Here is a 15254-nt window from a genome sequence, read left to right on the forward strand (position 1 = left end):
AGGGTTTGTCTTGTTAGGCTTTCTTGAATTGATGTTGCGCTATTGTAATGTTTTTCGAATCGAAATAAACACTCCTGTGTGAGCAGGATTAAAAGACTTCAAGGGGGGGCCGTATCAAAGATATGTCAGGCTCAAGCCAGATAACGGCATTACACAGGTGTAGGAGCAATTCCGGTGCAATTATACGATTTCTCGTATCGAACACTAATGTTGATAACGAGGCCAATGCGTGTTGCAATATTCGTCGACGTTTCTGTTCAATTGAAATAATTTTACCATAGCTACTTTTGAACTGACTTGCTGTCATGGTAAACTCTTCTAAAGCACCGTTTCGAGATACTTTCTGAAGTATTAAGTATAGTTAGCAACAAACAATGAAAGTATGTGAAAAGCTGTGGACTATAGTTGTCGGGAAAAATGAGGAGAGAAGAGTTGAAAAGAGTTTGAAAAAATCAGCAAAGAACATCGCTGTAACAGGGAGTAACGAAAGGTGATAAAAATGCGATAAACAGAGCAACATTTATCAGTTTTTGATATAGAAACGTATCGTTTCATACATTTGCTTTCAAGAACAAGACTAACACGACCAGAGCGTTATCGGCAGAGAAGTAATTCATTAATTTAAGCGTTGTGGGCAGAGAAGTATGATTGATAAGTTGCTATACCTCATTATATGACGATAGTTTCTGAAAACTTTATCAAAAATCGGTTGTCTCAGTACGTTTCTTCTTCGCAGTCTGCTTGCGATACCTAGGTTTTCAATCAATTTCCCTGCAGATTCAAATAAACGTAGATAGGGAAAATCAATAAGTTTCATGTCTCGATGATGGAAGGAGAGTATGTATGATATGTTGATTTCATGTGAGTTGTAAATAGGAGAATTAGGGCCCTTTAAGTATGCTTAGAATAACTGTAGAATGAATGGATGAAAATAGAAGTACAATATAGTAAAACGGCATTGTATATTATTATGTAATGAAGATAAGGCAATGTATAAAAATGACAAAAAAAACAATCAACTGATATTTAGTGTACATCTTTAAACGGACTTTGTAATAAATGCTTATGTAGCGTTAGCATTGACGTAACACCTAGTATAAAATACGAACGACCACGTGGATGCTCTTTCGTAGAGCAAGTGAAAAAACATGCTCTACTTTGAAGCATTCCGTGAGATTTACAGTAAACTGGCCAAGATTGCAGCAATCGTGCTAGTGCCATTGATGTGGAGTTTCGAAAGTGTCGTCGAGGTTTCGAGCACGAGTTCCGCGCACAGAAATCGTGACGAAACATTGTAAAACAGTATAATGAACGAAAATCATCCATCCTCTATCAGAGTTACAGTGTATCACTTCAACCGCAGGTTGCGTTGTATACTGCGGGGGCCGAAAGCGCGCGCGAGTGTTATTTGTGTGTAAAAAAAATGTAAAAACCCTTCAGTACAAGGAAGATGTCTTTTCGACACCCTCGCTCTGAATATATCTGACGTGTGCGTTCAAGGAATTCTCAGATGAAAATAAAGGGAACTAGTATTTAATTGGGTATTGTACAAGTTTTTGTTGAATCTCAATTTGTTGTTTAACTAAAAAGAACGATGCAGTAGTCATTTGCACCTCGTTTCTCTCCACAGATGAGAAGTAGGCATGATGACTTCAGCGCCATCTGGTGGTGAGTAGCCACGAAGTTAATCGAGTTGAAAATTTGGCTTTTATAGAATTGCAAAAAAAACTGCGTAAGTAAAAGCAATAAAAGCTTTATTAAATTCAATCATTTGCCTTTTAACAAATTACGAAAATAACTTAAAATCACCATATGAAAATGGTGAAGCGCTGCAGTAATTGTGTAGCTTTGACAGCTTACTAGGGAATGCTGTCAAACAAATCAACACGATGTCAGGATACATAAATTTTTCTGGGACTATTGATTACATATAACACCCACCAAGACGGCAGCTCCGCGATGGCCACTCAAATTACGATTGATCAGCTCGACAAGGATCAGATAAAATCGGTAAATTTTGATTATCAAATGTCCAATACTTTGAAACGATAATGTGGTTACGACTGTTTGTTGCAGTTTTCGGATTTCCTGCTCTCGTACAACAAACTGTCCGAGCTCTGTTTCGTCGATTGTGTTACCGAGTTTACCGGACGGACAGTTAGCGACAAGGAAGTGAGTATTACGACGGGTTTGTTTTGCCACACGTGCGCATTTACTCCTACCCGAATGCTTCTTTTCACTGAACTTTAGGATAAGTGCGCCCTAAACTGCATGGAAAAGTTTCTGAAGATGAACCAGCGCATTTCGCAGCGGTTCCAGGAATTCCAGATGCTGGCGAACGAGAACGCCATTGCCGCGGCACAAAAATTGAGCGGTAAATGATTCCGTGCACCCTTACAGGCGATGCATTTGTTTTATTATTAGTGAAATAAAAGATTCAATTTGACGCTATAGTCTAGTGGTTATTGTTCGATGCGGCTTACACCAATCAGGATATAAGTTCACTTACAGTTGCTCCTACCTTCTACAGTAACTTATATATATGCTGCGCGCTTCTCGAACGTCGTTTAATGGTTTATTGTTAGGCATCTGGAAAACCTTCGGACTCTGTGATGAGTGCATGCTCCAGAATCACCCGTCCCTCCTTGTATCTGCAAGTAATGGACACAATATACTAATGACGTACAATAGCAGAGAAGAAAAACATGAAATGGTTACTTTTGTGTTTCCTCTGTAGCAAATTCGTACATCCAACCCAACTTGGCTTTGCAATTTTTGCACATAACATCGCGCACCATATGGCGTCCAGTGAGCATGATGCGGTCTTGCACCTGTGAGTACGTGAGATTGACGACACGTTTGAACAGGTATGCTCGACCTGCAACGATTAAATAAATGAGTGCATTGGCCAACAACCGCATCACCACCTAGAGTGTATTACTGCACTTTTCCCTACCTGTAGCCCCTGTGAATCGAGTACTGATTAACTCACGCTTGTTGGTCAGATTAGTTTCGCATGCGGCACAATTGTACAGTTTCTGGCCACCAATATGATCGAGAAATACTTTTCCCATTTTCGAGCTCAAGTGTTAGGATAATTGTATATAACGTTGCTTGATTAATGCACCCGTTCCAGTTTGTTTTGGTTCGTACATAAAATTTTTTCTTTGTGTTTCTTCGAGACGCAGAAAAACAACAAAGGTCTATTAATACGTCATCTGCTTTGTGTCAATTCTAGCTGTCATGTTACAAAATGTTTTACGTCAAGTGTAAGGGCTGCTGGTCCGTTTGGAGATATATTATATTTTAATATCTAGTACAATCTTGTAGATTTCTTTACGAGTACTTTTCCAGGATCATATTACAGGAACAAAGCGAAGTGTAGTCAAAATATAGATATACTTAATATAATTAATTTAAATTCAGCTCATGAGTGTAAAGCGCATACATACATAATATACATAGAGTATACAGTAGAGTTCATGCATGGATGAACCCAGTGTTTTTCAAATCAATGGTTGATAGAATTTATTTCACATCTGATTCACTTGCCCTTAATTCGAGTTCTCAATTTTATATAAATCCCACATAAGCTCATTCAAATGCTTGTAAAATCTATCGGATACCATGAAAACAATATCGCTTGTTTCTCATTTTCAACCACTAAACCGACATGCTGTACCGTCTTGACAACAAAAATAAAATTAAGCTTAAGAATTGAGTTTATGTGCAATTGTATTTTTTTCAACGCTATCCTGCGTCAATCCTTAGGCCGAAAGCCGATTCAGCTGGTGCTGTTCCCATTTAACCAATGGTCCATGGTCATTGCGGAACTGGACACCGCAACCGTCCGGCACAAGACGGCCCTCATCCGCATGCTTCTGATACACATCGCGGTCGTACTTGGTAAAGCCCCATTTTTTGGAGACGAAGATCTTCTGACGACCCGGGAACTTGAACTTGGCACGACGCAGTGCTTCGATCACCTGGGCCTTGAAGCGATCGCTCGAGCGCACCGACATGATTGGCTGGCCGATGTGGACGCGTGCCACTGTACCCTGCGGTTTGCCGAACGCACCTCGCATTCCAGTTTGGAGCCTGAACAAATGAGGGAAGGAGAATGAAAACAATTAATATCATACGTCGTCTTTCCAAAAGCGACTGCGATGGTGCGAAATAACGGTCAGTAATTGTCAACGTGTTATGAGTAATCATGGCTTTAAAATTCATAACCCAATGCTCTGAAATAAGCGTTTCATCATAGAAAGAGGTATCACACAGTGAGATCCGATAAATTTTGCGTTTGACTTACCTATCAGCTCCGGCACAGGACAACATCTTATTGATGCGGATCACGTGGAACGGATGCAGACGCATGCGGATATGGAACTGATCCTTACCACAGAACTTGACCAGGTATTTGTTACAGCAGATTCGACCGGCTTCCAGCGCCTCTGAACTCAGCTGCTCGTACTCATCTGAGACAAGATGGACACACAGCGGGAAATCCTCCACCAATGCCTTCTTGCGGCCCAGATCGAAGATACGGATCTTAGCATCCGGCACACCTCGACAGAAGCGCGATTTCGGATAGGGCTTGTTCTTGCAATAGCGATAACTGGAAGTAAAGAAAGAGACAAACCCTTTTAGAAGAGAAAATTTCTAGATTTTTTGTCTAGATCTGAAGAACATCATCTATAAACCACTAAACTTTAAGCGTATTGTTTCAAGCATATTGAGATATCATACCATGGATTTGGCAGACATCTCACCCTATGTGCTTCGAAGTTTGATATACCTTCTGGTTCAATTTGTCAACATTCAGACGATGGGAAAGCTGACGGTATAAAAAAAACGAAGGGATCGCCCGCAACATGATCACATTTAATATTTCCATGTTCCGTGAAAAACTGAGAAACCATCGTATGGAAATGTCTAAAGATGATTCTCACCCTTTTTGACTCGGTAACGCTTTTCCCTGCTAATTTAACTTAATCAACGTATGCGAACGAAGATCGTAGGCGCAAAAATGGCGCATAGTAGGGATATGGCCACCAGTATGATCATTAATAATGGCTACGTGTTTCAAGTATCTTTGAGATGCCATCTTAATATATAACTGAAGAATGGATCTCACCCTTGGATACATGAATTTAATCTCCCTTCTGAACATATTGGTCAATATTCAAACGAAAAACATCGACACATTTTTTTTTCTCGGAAGGGTCACAACCGCACAAAATTACTGCAAAAGCGCGCTGGTGCAGGTACAAAACTTAATAACATGTTTTATCTGCTTATAAACGAAGGTTTGAAACATAACCAAGTTTTATGTTGCAAACGATATATACATACCATCTTGCGGGACGACGACCCATCTTGCGCTGAAAGGAAATAAAAGAAAAGAATATTAATTTAAGGTTGATTTAACTAAGTTAACGTAATTCAACTATTAAAGATGTTGATAATGATAGAATGCCCGTTCTTTAACCATATAGATGCCGAAATAGAAAATGTGATCTCTTTCCACGTACACCAATTGAGCGTGACTTGAGAAGACGGCAGAATATAATGACGCTTAATGGCTACATTCTGCGACCCAGTTGATTGATTGATGTTGCGATTGATTGGATTGTATTTCCCCTGTAGTTATGGTTCGGCATCTGGAGAAATCAAGCTGAAATTCAGGAAACACGATGAAATCTTACCTGGCGAAGCACACCGATGGGTGTTCACTTAGTGAAGCTCCGTGTTGAAAAGAGAGTTTCCGCTAATGACACTGAAAATGACAGCGACACTTCATCCGGTTTACGCTTGCAATGATGGCACTACTGTAACGCGGTTGACATTACGGTACGGATTATAGCAAAAATAACGTTCGAGAGTCTTCCGTAAAAATAATCTCATATTGGGAACAATTCGAATCAAAGCACTTAATTTATGTGAGTAAACGTCTTAAATGAAATGTCCTTCAAAACAGAACCGTATTAGTTATAATAAAATTATGGTTATTGTTCATTATTTATCAATGTGAAGTTTTGTGACCACGTGTTTACTTGCCAACAAATACCTTGTGTAAGTTTGCTTGAAAACGCTGACAACTCCTCCCCAGGAGACTCGCAACCAATTGTCAACGCCAGTTCCGGGCTTAGACTTTCTTTTGGTCTTGCGTGGTCTTTGAAGGCAGATCACAGATTGCGGTCCAACTAAAGTGAGATGGTTAGTATTCCAGATTATCGTGAATCTTTTTTGTAGAAACCACAATACCTCAGCAACTGAGTCCTTGCGGGCGTCCTCAATCAATCTAGCTGGTAGAAGTTGGTGTGCGTTGCGGTTGTGTAGTTTGACGAAATGTTCTACCACCGTACGTCGTCGTTCAAATGCCACAGCACGCCATGAGATTTCTGAAAATGTGCCTATTTAGTTGGCCGGCCAGCGGAACCGCTAACGAGTCGCGAATAATTTGCAACGTTTCATCTCCGGATTTGTGCGCTTGCGAGTGTGTGGCGATTCCCGTGTTGATTTGTTCAATGTCGCCGGCCTGTTCGTATTGCTGAAAGCATCACCTATTCATCGATCAACTTCCCTCTTTTTACAATCTTCCAGACGAAGGGTACGTCCAGCTTTGGAAAGCGGCACAACAAAACCCACACGTTGTGCCGCCGTTGTGGTAGATCGTCCTACCACATCCAGAAACACACCTGTTCGCGATGTGGCTATCCCGCAGCCAAAATCCGGTCATGTAAGTATTGCGCTTAGTTTACCACACGGTTAACTTAAGTATTAGACAAACTTTAGCAACATTTGTGATCAATCAATCTGTACTACTATCATTTTTTGCTTTTTCAAATGTCATGTTTGTTTTCGTAGTTTGTTTTCATCGTTTATGAAAGCCATTCACCAAATGATTTAAGATCTTAAGTAGGGTATCATTATTTTTAAATTTTAGAATTATACGTTGTTTGGCTTGGCTTGTGCGCCCTAATTGTGTAATATTATCTGCCATTTCAACGGCAATAACTATATGGAATAGGGCGTATATTATCAATCTTAAAACAGAATGCGGTGCTTAGCTCAAACGGCATTGCATTAAGAAAATAAGATTACATTTAACCGCGCCAGCAATTGGCACACTTCACAGATTTTCTATGCGCGGTTCAAAACTAACAGTGCTTCGAATGAATTTCTTTCAGATAACTGGTCGGAGAAAGCCAAGCGCAGGAAGACCACTGGTACTGGCCGCATGCGTTATCTGAAGGTTGTGCGTCGCCGCTTCCGCAACGGTTTCCGTGAGGGCCAGGTGGCGAAACCACGCAAGGCTGCCGCTTAAACAAACGAGAGAGAAAGGGGGGCGGGTCTACTAAAGTGTTATCCCTACCGTCCGGGGAGGAATTCATAAAACGTTGCTATTGTAACTTCATGCGACTGGCGGGCCAACGAATGTCACACTGATGTGCTATCTATCAGATGAAGTAACAATATCTTCTCCAAGATATTCTATTTGCTGATAGCGAGGTTACCGTTTGTGGGTGTGTAACAGTAATCGGAGATGTTGAATAAAAGTCCATGCTTTGCAAAACAACGTAAACGAACATGTGCACGATCATTTTGGTTCTTAGAGTAGAAGAGAAAGAAAACGCAAACAATGAAAGATGTTTCATTTTATAACTTCTTATTGGATCTGTGCTGCAAAGTCACACTGTTGATTAAATAAGATGTACATCGAAATTATGGAAACAAAATATAACTAGTACAAAAAAAAATTCCGTCCAAAATTTTTAACTTGCTCCAGAGCCACTCTAACTATACCACCGGCTCAGGAGGCCGTGTAACGTTTCTCTTTCAAGTATTATACACTTTTACAAATTACCCCCGACTCAAGGTCCTAAACCTGTTCCAATCTACTCGCGTAATGTTCTCTTAAGTATGTGCTGAAGCATTTACTCCCCCAATTATGTATGCGCGGAACACGCATCCCAAAAAGAGTCATACTGACAGAACCTTGAAGAGGTTTCTTAAAAAACTTCCCATACCCTCGCATGGAATCTACTCAGCGAATCCTAGCGTTTATTCTTAATAGAACTGCTTGAGAAGAATCCTTCATTCACGCACATCCTTTCACGCAACCTCAAACACTCTGTATCTAAACTGAACTTACTTAGGTTCGATCGCGGCCGATGCCAGGTCGTTCATCTTCGGGTACTTAACATTCTTCTTGTCCAGCTCTGTTTGCGCCCACAGGATCAGCTTGAGAATGTTGATCATCCGCGGGCTGGACTGCTCTTGCTGCTCCATCTTCAGGATAGCAGCATTCAGCTCGCTCGCCACCTTCTGTCGATGGGTCTGATCTAGCAGATCGGCAAACGGGCTGTGTTGGGGCTTCTCGAACGCGAGCAGTGCCAGAGTGCGTTCGAGTTCATTCAACACTTCCGGATTGGTCTCGCCCGCTTCGGAGATCTGTGTTTGGGCGAACGTCAGCGCTTCCTCGATATTGCCGGCCCTGTGAGATTGGTTGATAGAGACAAAGATCTTATGAGAAGGGAGCACACAAAGAGAAGTCTCTAGGTGGTGTAATGCTATGAAGACTTCCAAACGCTACCGGATGAGTTCAATCAGGTGGAGCTGCTGCAGGTGGAAGTACAGGTAACGGTCGTTATCAAGCAGTTCCGGGTGCAGCTGATTCACTAGATGTGTTGCCTCCTTGATAAAGCCATTTTGTACCGCTTCCCTGATCAGTATTCTGTCGTCAAGCGAGTTGAGATCGACTGACGGTTGAACGCCAGACTCTGCTTGAAATTTCTCAGCCGCCTCCTTGAAACCCTCTGCAGTATAACAGCGGTGATTAGTGATACAGAATTTAAGTACTAACTTTGCATAAACATTCCATAGACTGGGTAATACCTAATCAAAAAAGCGCTTGACACCTAATAGGACAAAACCAAACAAAGCAAAACGCAGTTCGTTTGTATCGCATCCAGCTCTGTCTAACGGCTTCCATCCATGTTGCAACGCAAATAATCTATTCTTTTACTCACCTGTTACTAAATAGTTCATGATCAGCTTGTTAATGTCGTCCTGTTTGAAAGGAAAGGTTTCGAGTCGGCTCTGCCATTCTTCCTTGGAAATGCCGTCGTTTTTATCGTTGCAGCTCATCTTCACGATGACGGCGTCGAGCGACGGCAGAATGAGTGGATTCGCTCGGGAAATGGTAATTCGCTGAAATCAACAAATGTAGGCAAAAATTTTCAACTAAACACTTTGACACAGAAGTTTTCTCTTTTCGGAACTGGCTTTTGTTACGCTTGTGCACAATTTACGCATGCTTCTTTTTGTTCTTCTTTTTGCGAAGTTGCACCATGCTAAGAGACTTGTGTCCAGTTTCAAGGGCTTCCTTAGTGTATTTTCCGTGTTATGAAAATGAGGAGACAATCTTACCTTTACCGGAATCTATTGGGCTGACGCACTCGTTTTACGTAAACTGGTGGAAATTTTTTACATTTACAGCCTAATTTATCCGTGATTTGTTTCAATGTTTTGCAATGGTGCGTTGATGTGCAGTTTGATGTCTGAATGATTTTCTGGCTGTAAATGTCAAAAGCCCATTCTGTCGATCAAACTTTTGTTATGGTTTTAGAATCGATGAAATATTAAAAAAAATTACTGACTTTTTTAAAAGAAGGATGAGGTTTAAAATTGTATAACAACGACCTTTTCTGCTCCAAAATATATTGTATTTTAAGGTTGTTAGCAATAATCCCATCTTTCATGGTAACAATAGCATGCGTTGACTCCGTTGATCTATTTTCTATTCAGGGCTGCTGCAAATGCTTACAAGGACAAATCATTTGATTAAATCACTTTAAATCTCTTGTTGATGTTCGCTTGCTGCATAAGATATTCAAAAATACTCAATTAAGATGATCTATTCAAAATATGTTCAGTTTCATGCTTATTTCGCTTATCCAATGTGCTCAATTATATGCAATCATTTCCGCAATCGCTGTCTCGAGGGTGTAACAAGCTCTACGAAGCGCAAACGGATTTGAAACCGTCAACACTGTCAAACCCAGATCACTTTACGTTTGAGTAAACGGTCTTTTGATTCAAACGAAGCCAACACAAGTAGAAAATCACAAGCGAAGCCCCGCACAGACTTTGAAGACTGAAGTTAATTTTATATTTCGCTATACTCTTATTGACTACCGGTTAGTGCAAAAACGTGCTTATATGCCAGCAAGATGATGTACGATCAACAGATCGACAGTCGTGGTTATTTGGTGTATAAAAATCGCTACAACGACAATGCAGAACAGGACAATCCCAATTTGCTGTACATTTTGTTTACGATAAATGAGAAATATGCAGGCTCACGCTACAGCACATACCGGTGTGCCGGTAAGCTGTACGCGCTACAAAAAGCGTTATACAGTAAGTTTAAGTATGTCGTGCTGGTGCATTTGTTTGATTCGTTTTCTGTTGTTACAGCGTTCTACATTCCGTTCGAGGTGGTCAACTCAATTCTCAATCGTCACCAACTCAACCTCATCGACAGCACACCATCAATTAAACCATCTCAGTTAACCGGCTTCGTGCACGATGTATACTTTGCGGCCACCCGGCTGGGTTATTTCGACGACTTAACAATTCGTCCAAATCTCGAAGCCATAAGTGCCCTTTTGGCCGGGCTGTTATGGGCCGTTTTCGATCCAAAACGCACCACTGCAATTTCGGTGCTCGAGCTTCGTCAGACGTTTGTCCTGTTGTGCGAACACGCCACACACGCTCAGATGGTGTGGGAACATTTTCGTCTAACTTGCGATCACAATATGTGCGTGTCACGACACCGATTCGATGCGATGCTGCTAGTGTTGTCGAAACTGTTGACATTCCTCGGTGAGCCTGACCACCTGCGATCCTCCATGGTGCAACAAATAACGCACGAATGCTTCGCCAACTATCCCGGATTGGTAGGCATGACGGAGTATCAGTTTTCGTGCCTTTGGAAGTTGTCGTCGCTCTTTTCTTATTACTCTAACGTGGTGTCGCTAAACAAGCGACTTCACGATACGGAACAAGTCACGCACTGCGCCATGTGCATCGGTTGCCGCAGCGTTATACGAGGTCTGCGATTCAAATGCCAACGGTGCCGGGATGTTTCTCTGTGCATCGATTGCTTCACGACCGGATACGGCAATAAGCGGCACAATATGACACACAAGATGTACGAAATTAGCAGCGGCGACGTCGAAAGATCAAGCTGCACCACATGGCTCTCAAAAATGTGGCAATGGCTCAAAACGAGTGGTTACCCTCGTGACATGCCGTCGCCGTCCACGTACGAAAATCTGGAAGCTAAACTGATCGACACGAAAGCGGTCGAGCTGATGTCGGAAGGCAACAGTAATCCGGTGGAATCACACGAACCGCGCATCAAAGAATCGACCCTTCCCGGCACACTTTCCCGCACCACCAGCTCGACGATGAAGCGTAACATGAGCCTGTTCAGCAATGTAGAGTACAACGCATTTAACAACACGCAGCAGAAGCAGCTGCTCGTTAAGCTGGCAACCGCGACGGAGGCGTTGGAGGAGCATTATGAATCTGGCCGAGAACAGCTGGCTGCATGCTTGAAGCAGCTTTCTGCTGAGGAGCGCACTTCAATGAGCACAATGCACACGCTGTTCGCAGACTACTTGAAGAAGTTTGCGGACCACCTTGGCCAGCTAAAAGACATCAACACGCAGATGGGGCAGGGTATGCCGCAATGTTCCAGCACACCCTACCGCAGTGCCGAATGCACAAATCATTCCACAACATCAAGTAGGCGGGATCGTCCATATTGCCTCAGTTTCTAGGAATAACTTTTTTTTTATGAACGCTATTGCAGAACCGGAAAACGATGCCAACAAATCGTACACACCGTCTGCGCCGTATGAACAATCCAACCTGTCCGTGCGGGACATCAGCACTTGGTTCCACATAGATGTGCCGGCACCGGGTGGGCCAGTAAACCCTCATCCATCGAAGACTACGATGGAAACAAAGAAACCAGCCGCAAGCGATGCTACCACTGAAGTAGTGAAGCCAAAAGAGCAAATTAATCCAGGAGAATCAGAGGACGAACTGTCGTACCGTATCGAGCGGCTGAAAATGGACACGCAAATGACGAATTTTCGGGATCTGCTGCTTAAGGTGCGCGAAATCATCGACGATTCGTACTGCGATAACGTCGAGCTGGCCCGCTCTACGAAACAAATCGAGAAAACGCTAGATCGGATCATTGCCGAAGAGGAGAAAAAACGCAAACAACAGTATGTTTAAATTTAGACGTTCCGGCGGATCTCATCAGTAGCGGAGAGGTAAAACACTGTTAATGAAAGGTTTTTTTTGTTTTTGCTTATCTCGTATTAAGGTTAATCATCTTTTGACATCACATAAAAATGTATCATTTAGCATAAGTGTAAAACAATGCCAACGAATTTCGTTCTTTTTTTATAACAAAATTAAAACACTACTGCTCAGTTAACCTTGTTCAAGTTTCTGTAACGGCTACCTTCACGTCGTCTAGCACCAACTCGATCTGTTGATCGAGGGCCAGGATGTGTCCAATATTGCAGGTTTCGTTGCCGATGAAAGTGACCAGCAGCGGGAGTTTGTTCATCTGCACCACCTGATAGCCAGTGTAGATGGAGATGATATTGCGGTTTCGGCCTAGGCCAAGCTTGTTTGACTGCTCCGTCGCCATAGTGAATGTGGTGTGAAACGTGGGCTTCATGATCATGCCGGCTGATTTATCGTCACCGATCTTCATCAGCGGTACGCCATCTCGATCCGTTATGATGATGCAGTTCAATCCGGTTACACTGCATAGTAGAGAGCCGAGACAAAAAACAATCGTTAGTGAACGCAAAAAAATGCACTGTTACTGCACCGCAATTTTTACCGTTTGAGAATGTTGTGGAAAAAGCGTTTCACATCATCAGTCATTGTCGTTTTGGCTTTTCCGGTTTAGAACTAGCACTATTGTGCGTTTTGCAGTCAGAACTGATAAGGTCAATTATGCAGAAATGAAAGGCTTGTCGCTTCGCTTTTCTTTTCCTGCCAAGCTCAGTCACGGCTTAAAGCTTTCCCGAGCCAGTGTTAAACAAACCTTGATTTATTTACTATAACAGAAAAAATAATAACAATGTTTTAGGCTTACTTACGAGACAATTGCACTTAGTCTTACGTTGAGGTTCTAGTACCCAATTTAAGTTTGTTTTGAATGTTTAGAATGTTGACATCATAGTTCACTTTACAAATGTCAAATCCATGCCCAAAAAACATATGAAGTATTATTTCAAAATCAAGTTTTTAAAGTGTAATTTGGTGAATTATCATTATTGAACGTGTCCAACAGACCATTTTCGGAATAGAAACGTTGATTAATAGAAGAACAATAAAATATTATGTAGAGTTGTAAAAAAGAAAAAGAATAAAAAATCTTTGCATGCAACGATATTTCAATCCCAATGTAGAAGGGCATAATTTTTAAAGGAATAATTACTGATTTTTTTAAGGGAGCGGAAACTCTGATTAACTGTGGATAGTGTGAAAATAGATTGTCTATGTTGGTGATTTTATCTTAGCTGAGCGGTTTTCACAACGTATATGAAGAATATCTTCTATTTGAGGTTTGCTTATACGTTGGTTGAATGATTCAGTTCGGTCTCTATCGTTTATTTCCTTCATGCATTAAAGGCACAATGGGACAAAAGCAGTAGAAAAGGTTAAAATAAAGTGTAAAGGATATTCTTCCAATATTATTCTAAGGATCTTAACATCCTCGATACTCATAACAAACAACACTAACAAAATAAAAAACAAATATGAAGAAATTATTGGAGTCAAGTTACTTGCCAAGTTAGTACGCATCATCTTCAACTGCTCTGCTATTGACTTGCACAAATAGTGAAAGACGATCTCTTCCACAAGCTGAGTGGGCTGTCTTGGCCCAGTCGATACGTATTGTAGAGCAGCTCGTAGTTCATGCACCTTTAAAGATACCAACTCCTTTGGATTAGCTAAGAGTCCTTCGAAGCGCGCTCCAAAACACACGGTGTTAAATGGCCTCAGGGGTTTTGCAATTTTAAGCTAAATTCGAATTATCGGCTGCTTAGGTTGCCAAGGGTGCACGCTCTCCTTTTTGTGCGCTTGGTCGGTTAACGCTTCTACTCGCTTGTCAGTAAATTCTATCAGCTTCTGCTGTAGGCTTCCCTCTTGAAGCTCCAGCTCGCTATATGAACTCACAAGATCTACCGATTCAAACTCAAACGGGCGCACGGATCCGAGCTGAATCGGGTTTAAGGTGAAGTTTTTTTGAACGAAGAAATTTGCATCCACCTCGTTCGACTCTGCTAGCAAAAGTATTTCTTTATTTGTATCGAAACTCTCCCAGCCTGAAGATAAAAAAAACGTCGTATTCTAGAACGTGGTCTATTTTGGGTGACACAGCAACATTCCATACAGACTAGGTTACCCATGTAAGAAACCCTGGGTGACAACTTTCGTGCTATTTAATTTTTTGCGGGTACCATTCGCGGGTTACCTTATGGGTTTTATATTTCAAGCCTAATGAAACAAATATCATTTAAAAAAATTTAAATTATGTTACAGCGATTATTTTAGCTGAAATTGTTTGCTGGCAATAGTTTATACTAAAAAATAACATCAATTATACTTGTACGATATTCATGAAAGGTCTGTAATGGCTAGCAGTAAGGTATATTTATATATATATATATATATATATATATATATATATATATATATATATATATATATATATTTATATATATATATATATATATATATATATATATATATATATATATATATATATATATATATATATATATATATATATATATATATATATATATATATATATATATATATATATATATATATATATATATAAATATATATATATATATATATATATATATATATATATATATATATATATATATATATTTTTTTTTTTAAGTAAACATTATTGATTTTTGGAAGAAGGAAGGGGATATATTGGATCCGTCCTTTTACCCTCATAGAGGTAGCTGAATCTTTTGTTTTATTTAGAAATAGTAAACAAAAATATATGGATAGCAAATTTCGGCCAAATCGATCATCATTTGTATTTTTAATACGAATGTTATAGACTTTTTAGATAAAGGGTTGCATGGGAAATCTTCTTATACCCTATTCCTGACTAA

The 15254-nt window shown here is 40.7% G+C and overlaps 7 protein-coding genes across 7 annotated transcripts; 3 read left to right on the plus strand and 4 right to left on the minus strand.

Annotated features, from left to right (window-relative positions):
* Positions 1-1947: 1947 nt before the first annotated feature.
* Positions 1948-2467, plus strand: LOC128728646 (mitochondrial import inner membrane translocase subunit Tim9). The gene is made up of 3 exons (XM_053822276.1): positions 1948-2010; positions 2077-2172; positions 2251-2467. The coding sequence occupies exons 1-3, from the start codon at positions 1960-1962 to the stop codon at positions 2380-2382; spliced, it is 279 nt and encodes a 92-aa protein (XP_053678251.1). The 5' UTR covers positions 1948-1959; the 3' UTR covers positions 2383-2467.
* Positions 2428-3094, minus strand: LOC128728644 (protein yippee). Its single transcript, XM_053822275.1, has 3 exons — positions 2957-3094; positions 2719-2878; positions 2428-2651 (listed from the first exon to the last, which is right to left on the minus strand). Exons 1-3 carry the CDS (start codon positions 3072-3074, stop codon positions 2582-2584), a joined length of 348 nt encoding a protein of 115 aa, XP_053678250.1. The 5' UTR covers positions 3075-3094; the 3' UTR covers positions 2428-2581.
* Positions 3095-3637: 543 nt separating this feature from the next.
* On the minus strand, positions 3638-5752 carry LOC128729069 (60S ribosomal protein L10-like). The gene is made up of 4 exons (XM_053822720.1): positions 5709-5752; positions 5356-5384; positions 4313-4618; positions 3638-4098 (listed from the first exon to the last, which is right to left on the minus strand). The coding sequence occupies exons 2-4, from the start codon at positions 5376-5378 to the stop codon at positions 3768-3770; spliced, it is 660 nt and encodes a 219-aa protein (XP_053678695.1). The 5' UTR covers positions 5379-5384; positions 5709-5752; the 3' UTR covers positions 3638-3767.
* Positions 5753-6134: 382 nt separating this feature from the next.
* On the plus strand, positions 6135-7588 carry LOC128728254 (probable 60S ribosomal protein L37-A). Its single transcript, XM_053821873.1, has 3 exons — positions 6135-6219; positions 6607-6742; positions 7194-7588. Exons 1-3 carry the CDS (start codon positions 6217-6219, stop codon positions 7328-7330), a joined length of 276 nt encoding a protein of 91 aa, XP_053677848.1. The 5' UTR covers positions 6135-6216; the 3' UTR covers positions 7331-7588.
* Positions 7589-7670: 82 nt separating this feature from the next.
* LOC128728663 (glucose-induced degradation protein 8 homolog) lies at positions 7671-9549 on the minus strand. Its single transcript, XM_053822297.1, has 4 exons — positions 9436-9549; positions 9036-9216; positions 8600-8822; positions 7671-8500 (listed from the first exon to the last, which is right to left on the minus strand). The coding sequence occupies exons 2-4, from the start codon at positions 9151-9153 to the stop codon at positions 8155-8157; spliced, it is 687 nt and encodes a 228-aa protein (XP_053678272.1). The 5' UTR covers positions 9154-9216; positions 9436-9549; the 3' UTR covers positions 7671-8154.
* A 689-nt stretch (positions 9550-10238) lies between these two features.
* Positions 10239-12321, plus strand: LOC128728959 (dystrophin). The gene is made up of 3 exons (XM_053822610.1): positions 10239-10428; positions 10486-11820; positions 11888-12321. Exons 1-3 carry the CDS (start codon positions 10239-10241, stop codon positions 12319-12321), a joined length of 1959 nt encoding a protein of 652 aa, XP_053678585.1.
* Positions 12322-12400: 79 nt separating this feature from the next.
* Positions 12401-12987, minus strand: LOC128729124 (ragulator complex protein LAMTOR3 homolog). Its single transcript, XM_053822774.1, has 2 exons — positions 12944-12987; positions 12401-12863 (listed from the first exon to the last, which is right to left on the minus strand). The coding sequence occupies exons 1-2, from the start codon at positions 12985-12987 to the stop codon at positions 12533-12535; spliced, it is 375 nt and encodes a 124-aa protein (XP_053678749.1). The 3' UTR covers positions 12401-12532.
* Between the last annotated feature and the right edge of the window lie 2267 nt (positions 12988-15254).

This window comes from Anopheles nili, chromosome X (assembly GCF_943737925.1).
Source record: "Anopheles nili chromosome X, idAnoNiliSN_F5_01, whole genome shotgun sequence".
In the NCBI taxonomy this organism is placed as follows: domain Eukaryota; kingdom Metazoa; phylum Arthropoda; class Insecta; order Diptera; family Culicidae; genus Anopheles; species Anopheles nili.

What these genes read in the sequence shown, in the direction of transcription:
- LOC128728646 (XM_053822276.1), top strand. Translation starts at nt 1,960, where the DNA reads ATGGCCACTCAAATTACGATTGATCAGCTCGACAAGGATCAGATAAAA. An exon ending in ACAAGGATCAGATAAAATCG is followed by an intron (nt 2,011 to 2,076) that starts GTAAATTTTGAT and finishes TGTTTGTTGCAG; the next exon opens with TTTTCGGATTTCCTGCTCTC. An exon ending in GGACAGTTAGCGACAAGGAA is followed by an intron (nt 2,173 to 2,250) that starts GTGAGTATTACG and finishes ACTGAACTTTAG; the next exon opens with GATAAGTGCGCCCTAAACTG.
- LOC128728644 (XM_053822275.1), bottom strand. Translation starts at nt 3,074, where the DNA reads ATGGGAAAAGTATTTCTCGATCATATTGGTGGCCAGAAACTGTACAAT. An exon ending in TCGATTCACAGGGGCTACAG is followed by an intron (nt 2,879 to 2,956) that starts GTAGGGAAAAGT and finishes TAATCGTTGCAG; the next exon opens with GTCGAGCATACCTGTTCAAA. An exon ending in GCTACAGAGGAAACACAAAA is followed by an intron (nt 2,652 to 2,718) that starts GTAACCATTTCA and finishes CATTACTTGCAG; the next exon opens with ATACAAGGAGGGACGGGTGA.
- LOC128729069 (XM_053822720.1), bottom strand. Translation starts at nt 5,378, where the DNA reads ATGGGTCGTCGTCCCGCAAGATG. An exon ending in GGTCGTCGTCCCGCAAGATG is followed by an intron (nt 4,619 to 5,355) that starts GTATGTATATAT and finishes CTTTACTTCCAG; the next exon opens with TTATCGCTATTGCAAGAACA. An exon ending in TCCTGTGCCGGAGCTGATAG is followed by an intron (nt 4,099 to 4,312) that starts GTAAGTCAAACG and finishes TCATTTGTTCAG; the next exon opens with GCTCCAAACTGGAATGCGAG.
- LOC128728254 (XM_053821873.1), top strand. An exon ending in CGCAGCCAAAATCCGGTCAT is followed by an intron (nt 6,743 to 7,193) that starts GTAAGTATTGCG and finishes AATTTCTTTCAG; the next exon opens with ATAACTGGTCGGAGAAAGCC.
- LOC128728663 (XM_053822297.1), bottom strand. Translation starts at nt 9,153, where the DNA reads ATGAGCTGCAACGATAAAAACGACGGCATTTCCAAGGAAGAATGGCAG. An exon ending in CATGAACTATTTAGTAACAG is followed by an intron (nt 8,823 to 9,035) that starts GTGAGTAAAAGA and finishes GTTATACTGCAG; the next exon opens with AGGGTTTCAAGGAGGCGGCT. An exon ending in CACCTGATTGAACTCATCCG is followed by an intron (nt 8,501 to 8,599) that starts GTAGCGTTTGGA and finishes CCAATCTCACAG; the next exon opens with GGCCGGCAATATCGAGGAAG.
- LOC128728959 (XM_053822610.1), top strand. Translation starts at nt 10,239, where the DNA reads ATGATGTACGATCAACAGATCGACAGTCGTGGTTATTTGGTGTATAAA. An exon ending in GCTACAAAAAGCGTTATACA is followed by an intron (nt 10,429 to 10,485) that starts GTAAGTTTAAGT and finishes CTGTTGTTACAG; the next exon opens with CGTTCTACATTCCGTTCGAG. An exon ending in AAATCATTCCACAACATCAA is followed by an intron (nt 11,821 to 11,887) that starts GTAGGCGGGATC and finishes ACGCTATTGCAG; the next exon opens with AACCGGAAAACGATGCCAAC.
- LOC128729124 (XM_053822774.1), bottom strand. Translation starts at nt 12,987, where the DNA reads ATGACTGATGATGTGAAACGCTTTTTCCACAACATTCTCAAACG. An exon ending in TTCCACAACATTCTCAAACG is followed by an intron (nt 12,864 to 12,943) that starts GTAAAAATTGCG and finishes TCTACTATGCAG; the next exon opens with TGTAACCGGATTGAACTGCA.